Source organism: Leucopleurus acutus, assembly GCF_964270905.1.
Source record: "Leucopleurus acutus genome assembly, chromosome: 20".
NCBI classification, from domain to species: domain Eukaryota; kingdom Metazoa; phylum Chordata; class Mammalia; order Artiodactyla; family Delphinidae; genus Leucopleurus; species Leucopleurus acutus.
Genome location: NC_139162.1, coordinates 39,167,491 through 39,181,938, shown reverse-complemented (window position 1 = coordinate 39,181,938; position 14,448 = coordinate 39,167,491). Strand labels below are relative to the sequence as shown.

At 34.8% G+C, this 14,448-nt stretch overlaps 1 protein-coding gene across 2 annotated transcripts in view; it reads right to left on the bottom strand.

Annotated features, from left to right (window-relative positions):
- URI1 (URI1 prefoldin like chaperone) overlaps positions 1-14,448 on the bottom strand; it is a 67,527-nt gene that overhangs the window by 17,180 nt on the left and 35,899 nt on the right. For both annotated transcript variants that reach the window (XM_082862072.1, XM_082862073.1), the window contains 2 exons: positions 11,131-11,209; positions 9,937-10,072 (listed from right to left, as the gene is read on the bottom strand). In XM_082862072.1, the coding sequence (XP_082718198.1) occupies positions 9,937-10,072; positions 11,131-11,209 (215 nt within the window). The remainder of the gene's footprint in view (positions 1-9,936; positions 10,073-11,130; positions 11,210-14,448) is intronic.

The following is a 14,448-nucleotide window of genomic DNA, read 5'->3' as shown; positions in this document are numbered from 1 at the left end:
ATGAATCTCCATACTGAAAGGTCCCACCAAACACCTAGCAAATGAATTTTAAAACTCTACACAGGGTATATATCACTGTGGCATTTCAGATCATGGGGAATAAGACAGGAACCTAAAATTTCTAAGGAGAAAAAACAAGTCACATACAAAGGAAAGAAAATGGCATCAGTTTTTTACTAGCAACCATAAGACAGAAGGCCTTCAAAATTGTTTAAACTTCAAATTCTAAATAGACTAGTTACAAAAAGCAGGAGTATAAAAAATATTTTCAGACCTGCAGAATTTCAAAAAATGTATCTCCCACATACCTTCCTAGAAAGTTACTAAAAGCTAAAACTTGAAAGGAGATGCTATAGGAACCAAGAAATGGGAATAAATAAGAGGCAAAGATATGGTACAGTGATAAAGGAGGACACCAGGAAGATAGCCATTCTTTGAAATTCAAGATGGGAGCAAATATGAAGGACTCCAGTAAAGAAGTCTCTAAGAATAAAATGAAAGTGTTTGGTTGAATTAGTGATAGATACATAACATTATGCAACAAACAAAAAAAAAGCAGTAAACTTCAAATGAAAGGCTGTTCAAGAATGGAAATGGAATTATATCTAAGAATGAACACTGATTAAACAAAAATTGTAATAAAAAATATTAAAATGATTGAAGAACAGGGAGAAGAACATGAGCTAAATGTTCCCCTTTAATTATACGCAGGCAACTAGTAGATACTACATAAAATTGGGGAAAATATCAAGAAAACAGAATATGCAAAGTACTTGGGAAATATGCATAAAAAGAGCGAAGCAAAAGATTAGCCTAAAGACTAAAAGAAATACCTCTAGAGAATGGGAACTGGGAGCAGAGAGGAACAGAGAAGGATACGACTTTTTTATTATATGTTTAAGGTATATGATGTTTTAAAGCTATTTATGTTTATTCTGAATATAAAACCAAAAATCATATACTCTGTAACAAAATACTAATGCATTTAAGATATGCCTCACTGAAGATACTAAAGAATACACATATTGCCTCATAAGATGAATCATAAAAGTTTGTTGATGGCCATATCACATTTCCCATAATACATAGTCCACATGCACTTCAAGATCCTAACCTCTCCTACTTCTGAACAAATAAACTTGACTTTATTACTATGAAGAGTTTAGTCTAACGTCTTCAACCCAAATATTCTTCACCTAATCTTGCTTCTTTCTCTTCATCGATATTTTCCAAAGCTACATTTTCTATCTATGCTTTGAATCTCATCACCTCCAGGATCTTCTCATTCCTTCCTTCCTCCAGTTAATCACTCACTACGTTTACTCACTACAAACCTGCTCAGAAGTTTCCTATGCTCAAAGGAAAATAAAATCTTCCTTTAAAATAACAAGGAGCAAAATTACAGACTAAGAAGCTTCAAGCTTTCCCTGCCTCACCGAAAAACATCAAAAACACAAAAATTAAAAAATATCTTAGAGGGGCTCTGGAAAACAGTCAAAGGTCTACAACCATGCAAACACCCAAACAAGAAAAAGCCACAGTCAAAATGGCAGGAAATTTCATGGCATTTTTACTTGCCTTTCCCCACCCACTCCCTAGTGTGGAGCAGTTTTGGTCTGGAGAAGGTGGCAGCCCAGATTCGTGCCTTGAACTACAGAGAACAAACTAGACTGTATTTGCAACATTCTAACCAGTCTGGGGGCTGTCTGAAAAACTGGTATCTGTCTCACCTAAACCAGGCCTCAGGGGGAAGAAATTAGCTGGCACTGCTGTTGAAAGCTGCAGGAGGACTACAGTTCTGCAGATGTCTAGGGCAAGAGATTAGAGGTTGAGCCATACAACATACATCCTGAGGCTGCAAACAGAAGTTGAGGTGACAATCTTTGGCAAAGTAAAATATTCAAAAGCAGCCATGTATATAGGGAAATCAAAAATCCATACACAGACCCAGGAAAGACATGCTCAGAAAATACACAAAAGACAAAACTTTTCACTTTGGGTTGATACAAAGGCTTAAAGAATGCCTAGCTTATTAGTGAAGGTCCTTCTCACCACTCTGCAAAGACTGGGAGAGGTGGTTGTGTTTTCAAATGCCCAACTTTCATCAAAATATCAATAAAGCACACAGTAAACAGAAAAGCACGGACCATTCAAAAGAACAAAATAAATCTCTAGAAACTGTCCCTGAAGAAACATAGGCATCAGATGTACTGGAAAAGGACTTTAAAACAACTGCTCTCCCATGCTCAAAGAGCTAAAGGGAAATACAAAGAACTAAAGGAAATTTTAAAAACAGTGTATGAACAAAGTGAAAATACCCACAAAGAGAAATTATAAAAAGGGCCCAAACAGAAATTCTGGAGCTGAAAAATATAATAACTGAATTGAAAAATTCACTAGAGGGGTCAACAACATATTTGAGCAAGCAGAAGAAAAAAATCAGTGAACTTGAAGATTACAGACATTTGACATTATCAAGTCTAAGGAACAGAAAGAAAAAAAATGAAGGAAAGTGAACTGAGCCTAAGGGATTTATGGGACATATCAAGTGGATTAATATATGCATTAAGGGAGTTGCAAAAGGAGAAGAGACAGAAGGTGGCAAAGAGATTATTTGAAAAAATAATGGCCGAACAACTCTTGAATTTGCCCAGACATGAATCTATTGATACAAATCCAAAAAGCTCAACTAATTCCAGGTAGAATAAACCCAATTAGACCTACAGCAAGACACATAATCGAACTTTTGAAAGACAAAGAGAGAATCTTCAAAGCACCAAGAAAAAAACTCATCACATATAAGGGATCCTCAATGAGAATATCAGCAGAGATCTCAACGGAAACCTTGGAAGTCAGAACTCCAGTGGGCTGAAATACTTAAAGTACTGAGAGATTAAAAACTGCCCTTCAGACGTGATGGATAAATTAAGACATTTCCAGGTAAACAGAAGTTAAAGGAGTTCCTTATCATTACACCTGCCCTACAAGAAAAACTAAAGGGAATTCTCTAGGTTGAAATGAAAAGCCACTAGACAGTAACTAGAATCCATATGAACATGTAAAGATCTCTGGTAAGGTAAACGTGGGCAAAAATTTAAAATAGTATTACTGTCATTATGGTCTGTAACTCCACTTTTTATTTGCTACAGGATGTAAAAGAGAAACGCATAAAAAAATCATTACAAATCTATGTTAATTGGTATACAATATAAAGATATAATCCGTTACATCAATAATATAAAGGGGGGAACAGAGCTATACAAAAACAGCTTTTTTTCTAAATGATTGAAGTTAAGCTGGAATCAGTTCAAAATACATTGCTATAACCTTAGGATGTTGTAAGTAATCTCCATGGTAACCACAATCAAAATACCTATAAACTATCAATAAAGATAATGAGAAGGGAATCAAAACACTTCACTACAAAAAAATCAACTAAACGCAAAAGAAGGCAGAATGAAGGAAATTAGGTACAAAAGCTATAAGACATACCAAAATATAATAAAATGGCAATGCCCTATAAATAGTTACTATAAATGTAAATGTATTAAAGTACCATGGAGTAGGAAGGCACAGATTAGGAGAATGGATGGGGGGGGGGGGGAAAAACAAGATCCAACTATATGCTGTCAAAAAGAGATTCACTTTACTTCTCAGGACACACATAGGTTGAAAGCAAAAGTATGGAAAAGATATTCCATGCAAAGAGTAACAAGAAAGAACTGGAGTGGCTACACTAATATGAGACAAAATAAGTCAAAAAAGGTTACAACAGACAAGGGGTATTTTATATTGATAAAAGGTTCAATCTATCAAGAATACAATTATATACTGAGAAATAAACCTCACCAAGGAGGTAAAAGCCTTGTATGCTGAGAACTACAAAACATTAATAAAGGAAGCTGAAGACAGTTCCAAAAAAATGAAAAGATAACCCCAAAGAAATGGAAAGATAACCCATGCTCTTGGATTGGAAGAATTAATATTGTTAAAATGGCCATGCTACCCAAAGCAAGATTTAATGCAATCCCCATCAAACTACCCATGATACTTTTCACAGAACTAGAACAAATAATCCTAAATTTTATATGGAATCATAAAAGATGCAGAATTGCCAAAGCAATCCTGAGGAAAAAGAACAAAGCAGGAGGCATAACCCTTCCAGAATTCAAACAATACTGCAAAGCTGGGCTTCCTTGGTGGCACAGTGGTTGAGAGTCCACCTGCCGATGCAGGGGCCACGGGTTCGTGCCCCGGTCCGGGAAGATCCCACATGCCGCGGAGCGGCTGGGCCCGTGAGCCATGGCCGCTGAGCCTGCGCGTCCGGAGCCTGTGCTCCGCAACGAATAGGCCACAACAGTGAGAGGCCCGTGTACTGCAAAAAAAAACAAAAACAAAATACTGCAAAGCTACAATAATCAAAACAGCGTGGTACTGGCACAAAAAAAGACATATGGTTCAATGGACAAAATAGCCGAGAAACCCACAGACATATGGTCAATCTTTGACAAAAGAGGCAAGAATATACAGTGGGGAAAAGACAGTCTCTTCAGCAAGTGGTGCTGGGAAAGTTAGACAGCCGCATGCAAATCAATAAAGTTAGAACACACCCTCACACCATACACAAAACTAGACTCAAAATGGCTTAAAGACTCAAATACAAGACATGACACCATAAAACTCCTAGAAGAGAACATAGGCAAACATTCCCTGACATAAATCGTAACAATGTTTTCTTAGTTCAGTCTCCCAAGGCAACAGAAATAAAAGCAAAAATAAACAAATGGGACCTAATCTTAGAAGCTTTTGCACAGCAAAGGAAACCATAAACAAAACAAAAAGACAACCTATGCACTGGGAAAAAACATTTGTAAGTGATGCGACTGACAAGAGCTTAATTTCCAAAATATATAACCAGCTCATATGACTCAATAACAAAAAAACGGACAACCCAATCAAAAAATGGGCTGAAGACCTACTTAGGTCTCCAAAGAAGAGATACAGATAGCCAATAGGCACATGAAAAGATGCTCATCGTCGCTAATTATTAGAGAAATGCAAATCAAAACGACAATGACGTACCACCTCACGCTGGTCAGAATGGCCAACATCAAAAAGTCTACAAACAACAACGCTGAAGAGGGTGTGGAGAAAAAGGAACCCTCCCACACTGTTGGTGGGAATGTAAATTGGTGCAGCCACTGCGGAAAAAACAGTATGGAGGTTCCTCAAAAAACTAAAAACAGAGTTGCTATATGATCCAGCAATCCCACTCCTGGACATATATATCCAGACAAAACTAAAATTCGAAAAGATACATGCACCTCTATATTCACAGCATCACTATTTACAATAGCCAAGACGTGGAAACAACCTAAATGTCCACTGACAGATGAATGGATAAAGATGTGGTATATACATACAATGGAATATTACTCAGCCATAAAAGAAGAATGAAATAATGCCATTTGTAGCAACACAGATGGAGCAAGAGCTTATCATACTAAGCGAAGTAAGTCAGAAAGAGAACAACAAATACCATATGATATCACTTACATGTGGAATCTAAAATACGACATACATGAACATAGGTAGAAAACAGAATCACAGATATAGAGAACAAACTTGTGGTTGTCAAGGCGGAGGGGGAGTGGGGGAGGGAAGGATTGGGAATTTGGGATTGCAGATGCAAACTACTGAGTTGGCCAAAAAGTTCATTTGGGTTTTCCCATAAGATGTTACAGAAAAACCCAAACGAACTTTTTGGCCAACCCAATATTATACATAGGATGGATAAACAACAAGGTCCTACAGTGTAACACAGGGACCTATATTCAATATCCTGTGATAAACCATTATGGAAAAGAATATGAAAAAGAATATACATGTATAACTGAATCACACTGCTGTACAACAAAAATTAAGACAACACTGTAAATCATCTATACTTCAATAAAAATTTAAAATAAAGAATAAAATTACAAAAATACACACACCTAACAACAGAGCCTCAAATATATGAAGCAAAAATTGACACAATTCAAGCAGTTCTGCAGTAAGAATTGGAGATGTCAATATCCCACTTACAATAAAGGACAGAAGAACCACAAAGGAGAATGATTAAGGAAAGAGGACTTTGACAGCACTATAGAACAACTAGACCTAACAGATACATACAGAACATTCCACCCAATAGGAGCAGAATACGTATTCTTCTAACGGAAACATGGAACATTCTCCAAGAAAGACCATGTGATAGGTCAAAAAACAAGTCTTTAAAAATTTTCACAAGATTGAAACCACACAAAGTATTTTTTCCAATCAAAATGGAATGAAATCAGAAACCAACAACAGAAGGCAAACTGAAAAATTCACAAACACATGGAAATTTAACAAAACACTGAATTAAGCAATGGGTCAAAGTAGAAATCACAAAGCAAATTAGAAAATACCTTGAGATCAACAAAAATGAAAACACAATACACTAAAATTTATAGGACACAGAGAAAGCAATGCTGAGAGAGATTTATACCTGTAAACAACTACATTAAAAAAAAGATCTTAAATCATAACCTAACTGTATGCTTTAAGAAACTTGAAAAAGAATAATAAACTATATCCAAAGCAAGCAGAAGGAAGGAATAACAAAGATTAGAGTAGAAATAAACAAAATATAGAATGGAAAAACAACAGGGAAAAATCAAAAATAAAAGCTGGTTCTTTGAGAAGACAAACAAAACTGACAAGTCTTTACCTAGACTGACTAAGAAAAAGAGAGACTAAAGTCACTAAAACCAGAAATAAAAGTAGAGATGACTTTATAATCACATATAGAACCTGAAATGAAATATGCTGTAAAGCTGCAGGAGGAAGAATAAAAAGCAGAATCTTAAATAAAAAGCTAAATTAAAAAAAACAAAAAGAAAAGTGAGACAACACTACTTATTTTACAGAAACAGGATTATAAAGGAATACCGCAAACAGTTGAATTCCAACAAACTGAATAACCTAGATAGACAAATTCCTAGAAACATATGGACTACTAAAACTGAAATGAGAAGAAACAGAAAATCTGAGTAGACCTAGAACAAGTAAGGAGATTGAATCAATAATCAAAAACCTCCCAACAATGAAAAGCCCAGAACAGAGACTTCCCCAGTGGTCCAGTGGTTAAGACTCCATGCTCCCAATGCAGGGGGCCCGGGTTCAATCCCTGGTCGGGGAACTAAGATCCCACATACCGCAACTAAGCCCATGTTCCGCAACTACTGAGCCCCCATACTCTAGAGCCTGAGCAATACAACTAGAGAAGCCCACATGCCACAATGAAGAGCCCACAACGAAGACCCAATACAGCCAAAAAACAAAAAGACCCAACACAGCCAAAAGAAAAAAAAGCCCAGAACAGATGGCTTCACAGATGAATTCTACCAAACAAAGAAGAATTAACACCAATTCTTAAACTCTTTCAAAATAGTGAAAAGGAAGGAATACTTTCTATGAGGCCAGCCAGACGAAGACACTAAAAGAAAACAACAGGTATTTTGCAACAGCAAAGAAAATTTATGGTCACATAAAAACCTGTACAAAAAGGTTTATAGCAACTGTTTGTAAATGCCAAAACACTGGAAGCAAACCCAAATGTCCTTCAATAGATAAATAGAAAACCTGTGGTACATGCATGTAATGGAACACTACTCGGCAATAAAAAGGAATGAACTTTTCCTACACAGAACAACCTAAATGAGGCATTATGGTGAGTGAAAGAAGTCTCAGAAGGTTACCTAGTGCATGTTTCCACTTATATGACATTCTAGAAAAGGTGACAGATCAGTGGTTGTCAGGTCTTAGGGATAGAGGTAGGGTGTGACCACAAAAGGGAAACATTGAGAGAGTTTTTGGTGTGGTCCCATGTCCTAACTAAGGTATATCCTGTATCCTATTCTGTTTCCTGATTGTGGTGCTGGTGAAACAAATCTTTACAAGTGTTGTAACTCATAGAACTGTATACCAAATAAAAAGTCAACTTTGCTCTGGTAATTTTAAAAAATAAAAAACTTTAAAAAGCTGGTCATATTCATGTTAAATGGCCAAATGCCAGATGTGAGCAAAAGGGTAGGACACTGAGCTTGCCATCTTCCTCTTACAAATGATCTTCCTCTGAGTCACCACCTCTGAATCCTTTTATTGTTGTGTTAAATCCATTTTGTCCTGTATTTTGATTACTTTTTAAACATGCAATGACCTCCCTTCAACCTTCCCCAATTACTCTGTTGACACTGAGGTAGGTATGTTTAACCTGCTTTATTTCTCCTGCCTTAAGAAAAATAAAGTATCTTTTCTTAATAAATGTTAAGTACAATAATATGCCTGAACAATTTCTTCAGTTATTATAAATTATTATAAAACTGTGTGATAACTTTTTAGAATTCATTTACCAAAACAGATTCTCAAACATGATTTATTATTTATGCATTCTGAAAATTATTTTAGATAAATATTGACCCCAAAAGTCATCATTTTGGTCACTTCCTAAAACCGTATTTAACACTGGAAAGTGATTTACCAAAAAATATTTTGCTATTCTAGAGTTCTGTTCTATTCTATTAAAAGTATTCTTCCAATAATATAAGTCAAATTGATTCTAAAGATTTCTTTGCTGAAATATCCATATGAAAATCAAAGTGAACAAACTTCAAAAGACAATGAACTGATTTCGTATCAGCAGAGTTACCCCAGTAGATAAAGAAAGCCTTCACCATTAAGAAAGGCCTTTAAAGAATTATGCCCATTCTCTTTGCTCTAATATACATGACTTACTTTAATGTAGTAATGCCAAAAGAATTATCATCGCCAGAAATTATACACAAGCCAAACAATAAGATTCTGATTAGTGGCACAAAAGATCAAAATATATATCAATTATAAACTTATAGGAGTTGATTTGCAATTAGAGTCTCCAAATATAGATTCCAGAATTTTCACTGAGTAAATGAGTTCTCCAACTAGTACCCACTCATGTATAAGTGAAATAATTTCAGCTTTAGAAAACTCAGCTGCTTTCTATCTACATGACCTCATTTATACAGAAGGAGCCTCAAAAATTTATTTTCAGATGCATATTTAACTAGAAGGCTAAAAATCAGGTAGGGGTGATATTATACTATCAATTTAAGTATGCTATTACAGAAATAAGAACATAGATTAGATATTAAATAAACCTAATTTTAAAATGCAACTAAGCTAGCACCCAAGCCAACCCATCCACTACACAACGTGTGTGTGTGGATATGTATAAATCAATAAACAATATCACAGATAAAGAAAACCAGAACTACCTCAATAAAATGAGGCAGAAACCTCAAACCACTTAAGTTTAAGGGTGACATTTTAGGTAGCATCTCTCCCCACCTGGCCTTTTCTTCTGTAAAATGGAAATGTAACCTCTTCCAAACCAAAAGTCATGGTAAGAACTGTTTCTTCTTTTGCAAATAGGTATTTATCTTAGTTCAATAAGGAGAAGGAGAAGGAAGTAAATTCCTTCTCTGTGCTAAAGTATTAAAAAGCAGAAGTAAGTCTATGAAAAGCATCTAAAACAAACCAATTATAAAATATCAAATGACCCCAATTCTTATACCTATCCAACTTCTACCTACAAAACCATATGTGATAACTTTTACACTTGGTAATTTCCGAAAACATACTAATGTGGGTGACATTTCCAACCAGATGTTCCATTCTCCAGACCACATTCTCAAACGCTGGATCTGCTCAAACTACCTCCAATTCGAAAGAATCACAAATAGCCTGGATATTTGTTATATTTATCTAATAAATCAATGGAAGGTACTTTTAATAGCAAACAGTCCATCAGCGTGGCACTTTGTGAACCAATACACATCCAGCAAAGAAACATCATTTATAATTGGTACATACGTTCTTTCCGGTGCTCAACTAAGCCCACAGCCTGCTTTGCTGAACATTTTGCAAACCAATTGTCCCCAAGTAAAACAGTGACTTCATTAGTATGGACAAGTTTTCCTGGCATGAAGGCAAAGGGGCCAAATGGTACCTATTGTTTAAAAAAAAAAGGGGGGGGGGTCAAAAAATTAAAAACACTAAAAACTACATTTTATAAAGCAGCATTAAAAGCTCTGTGTGAAGGTCCTTTTTATCTCTACACTAGGAAAAATAAAATGTCAATTTCATGGAAATTTAACATTATATTAAAATTTTACTGGGAAAACCTATAGAAAGTTGTTTTAGGTTAATAAATCAACATTAAAACAAGAAAAGAGCATATTTACATATAGCTTTCAGAGAAATTAGTGTTGCTTCCAAATGTTTATATTTTTTGCTCATTCATAAATCTAAATGAAAGCAAACTAGAAATAAAATGTTAAGTTAATAAAGAATAACTTTGATTTTTAAAAACTGAAAATTATTTCTGAGAAAACAGTCTCTTTTTTGAGCGAAACAGGAATTAACATATACACAGCTTTAAAGGGTTTACAAAATTTATGAAATATTTGAGCTGGTATAATAAAGAACAATATATTTTCAAAATATTTGGGCTAATTTAATTAAGAACACAGTCTTTATGAAAAAGAATATTTATGCAATGAAAGAATCTAATTCAGGGCTCACGAATAGACTGCTATGTTGATATGAAACATCATGCAAAACAAAAATCAGCAGCACCTTTTTATATAAAATCAATGTTCTAGGGTTTAATTCTGTGAATTACACAACATTATGGTCTATTCCTGCTCTGGCTAACAGGAAATGACTACATGCCATATTTCTGTTGCAATTAGTTTTCTAACATAGTAAATTTGCATACCAAATATGTCAAATTTTATGCTAACATTTATGCCATCATAACATGATAATTTAATATAAATCTGAAAAAAGGCACAGTACATACCAACTATTACTAAAATTAGTGTATTATTATAAAGTAAAACAAAAACAAACCTTCCTTGCTATGGTAGCTACCTCTCATCGAGGCCATCAGGAAGGCAATTTGTGAATCAATACACATAAAGCAAAGAAACATCTTTTTACTCTACACAGTTAATATCTTTACAAAAACAACATATTACTTTAAAAGAAATACACCAAACATACCATGATATTATAAGACAACTTATCAGGCAAGGTACTGAGTCTTTCTTCAAGGGCATTATAGTCATTATCTACTTTCTTCCTGTTGACAAAAAAATACCAAATACTAAATTAATACACAAATTAACAATTCCTCAAGTAGCCTATGTATCATAAGACAAGCTAATCAAACACCTAATTTTAGCAATTTAAAGATTAAAGTATTTTTTAATTTTAAAATCGTGTTTTTACAAAATTTAGCAACAGCATTATTCCACCATACATTTATCAAAGAATTAAGACTCTCAGGGACATTAGCTTTTAGATGTAGGACACACACATCTTGAAAATTAGTGTTTCCTAAGGTAGAGGATCATCTGAATTAAACAAGATTTGGAAATTAAGGGAGACAGTGAGTTTGGAGGGACACGGGCTCAAGATGAAGGAAGAAGAGTTGATAAAAGCTTTTGAGTGAATAAACACAGTTTTTGGAATAGAAATCACGAACACAAAATATGATCAGATGCTTCAGTTCTCCTCGGAAAACTTTAGGTTGAAAAATGTGGTAGAGTCATCAACCCTTCAGTTACTCATACTAATGTTATTAAGGTGAGAGACTATCAATCAGGGGCTAAAAGAAATTAGGTAGAGGTAATATAAAAAGCATTTCGATTGGGCCTTGGTGTCTGTTCCATGTTTTATCTAAACAAAACTACCTAAATAAAGTAATTTCAAACCACTAAAGGATGTAATTCTGTAAGAGCAGAAATGGTCATATGTTTCCACACTGTGAACCCTACTCAGTTCTCACACCTGCTGGAACTGAATAGCCCTACAATGAGATACCTCTTTTCAAACCTTCTCTGGATATGAGGTTTCCTAAGGGTTGCCTGCTAGGCTGCAGGCTGCAGGCTGCAAGCAAAACCAGAGCACTGAAATTTTTTTAAAGCAGACGGGTGGTGGTCTCAATTTTTAAAAATAACAAAAACAAAAAACTCATCATTTCAGCAAGTAATTTAAAAGAACATGTAGATATTGTCGAATTAAAATTAGAATAAATTGCAGCATAGATAATCACTCTCCAGATAATAAAAATGGCTGCTTTATAAAAACCATGGAATTGGTTTCAGTTTACTCCTTCGCTCCCCTAAAGCAACAGTAACATAATAAAAATCATCCCATTTAGTCTTAAAAATATCAAGGAATTTCACATATACATTGTCATTCATCCTAAAATATTCCTGCAGTAAATGTCACTTATCAACATTTTCCTCTTACAAAAGAGAAAACAGAAGGAAAATGGAAAAAACCACACATTTAAGAGAAATTAGATCTACTCTATCAAGAAGAGGTAAGCAATAAGCAATGACCTTAACATGGTCTTCTGACCTGTATTCTTTCAAGCAAGGCTTTTCATTTTCTAATGTTCTAGTGCTTTTTAAAGAATTTCTTCTCGAATCCTTTTTTATAAATAAACATAAAATGTGTTTAAGGCAAAAATGATCCTTCTGGATACATTTTTATATGAATAAAATGTTAGGAAACTTCATGAACAGGGCTATATACCAGAAAGAACATGGCTTTGAAGTCAGACCAGAGGGTCAATCCCAGATTCATCACTTAACATAAACAAATTAACCCTAGTCTTAGTATCTTCAATGGTAAAATTGGAATAATGCCTAACTATCGCACAGATTCAAAGAGGACTAAATATAAACGGTCTAACACCCTGCCCAGCACTGAACACCTACATTGAGCATCCAATGACCCTTTTTCCATGAAGTATCAAAAAAACACCAATTCTAAAATTTTAAAGAAAGACTGTATTACCCACTAAAGTAATTCTACTTTGTCAAATTCATTCAATTTGACACAAATAGCACAACTTACTGCTAAAAGTATAGCTAAATGTAACAATTCAGGAAGCTTTTGGAAACAGGATTGGCGCAAGTAATAAATGGGATACTGTCCATAAAGATCTGATGTGACACAATACCTGCACACAGTGAACTCAATATTAAATCTACAAACACTAGCAGTTTTAGATAAGTAATTTTACAAATGCTTAGATGTCTAAATGTTCCTACAATTGTTAAACAGCTAGTATTCAAGTTAGCATTCAATATATACTATTCCGGTAAATACACCTGAAAGGGGGGGGAGTTCTAACAAAACATCTCTTTTATATATTAAAAGAACAGTAGGTTCAATCAAGGTGCTACAAGAGATCAATATCAGTATTTTTCCAAAGCACATATATTCAGTTTTAAACTTATCAATAATTCTCTCTAGAACAAAAATGTGGACATATTGGAGAACAGTTTAAGACTGGAGTTGCTATTTCTAAATTTTGAATTGTTTTCTAAAAATACAAAAAGAAAGGAGAAGATAATTTAAAAAGCAGCTCATGCAGAAATCCTTTTTGAAGGGAGGCAAGTAGGAGTCAAGCAGTGTCTTTGGGAGAAATTCCCACTAGTGGAAATATCCAGCATCAAGTGCCTGGTCAAACAGTTATCTCCGAACAGTCCCTCTCATACTCAGGGCTTAAATAATCCCATTAAAGATCACAAAGCCTATAAAACAGAAAACACAAAAATGATTCTAAGAACTAATGTGCTATGGAAGGTTGTACCTATCTTTATTTGTACCAAAATTGAATAGATGTTTTTCTATTTTACCACTGAGAAATATATAACTAAATTTTTAGAGACTGTAAAATATGTAGTCAAAGAAGGGACTGCTTAAAATAATTTTTTTTCAAATAGAAAATAAAACCCAGATATAGTTACGATAAACCTCTCAAGCTTACTTATTCTATATAGACCTCTTTGTTTGGCTTCACCATATCTGATCCTTACAGATTAGGTTCAGCCTTCAATTCTTAATTTAAAAGAATTATCCAATAAATAAGATTTAATTTGCATCAGACATCCTCATGCAATGTTCCTTATAGAAAATAAGAACTAAAGCACTGCTATACAGCATATAAGAAACTTTTATAATCTTCTTTGGAGTCTTGCTAATCATGTGCTATAATATAATAAAAGCCTCCTGAGAAGCATCTATTGTTATTAAAAAGAAGCAGCAAAAAAAAGGACATAACTACAAACTAGCCTTAACTTTAAGGATGAAGATCAGGACAGATCTCATGAGAAATACCTTATTTTCACAAGGTTATAAAAAGTATGAGAGGGCTTCCCTGGTGGCACAGTGGTTGAGAGTCTGCCTGCCGATGCAGGGGACATGGGTTCGTGCCCCGGTCCAGGAAGATCCCACATGCCACAGAGGGGCTGCGCCCGTGAGCCATGGCCGCTGAGCCTGCGCGACCGGAGCCTGTGCTCT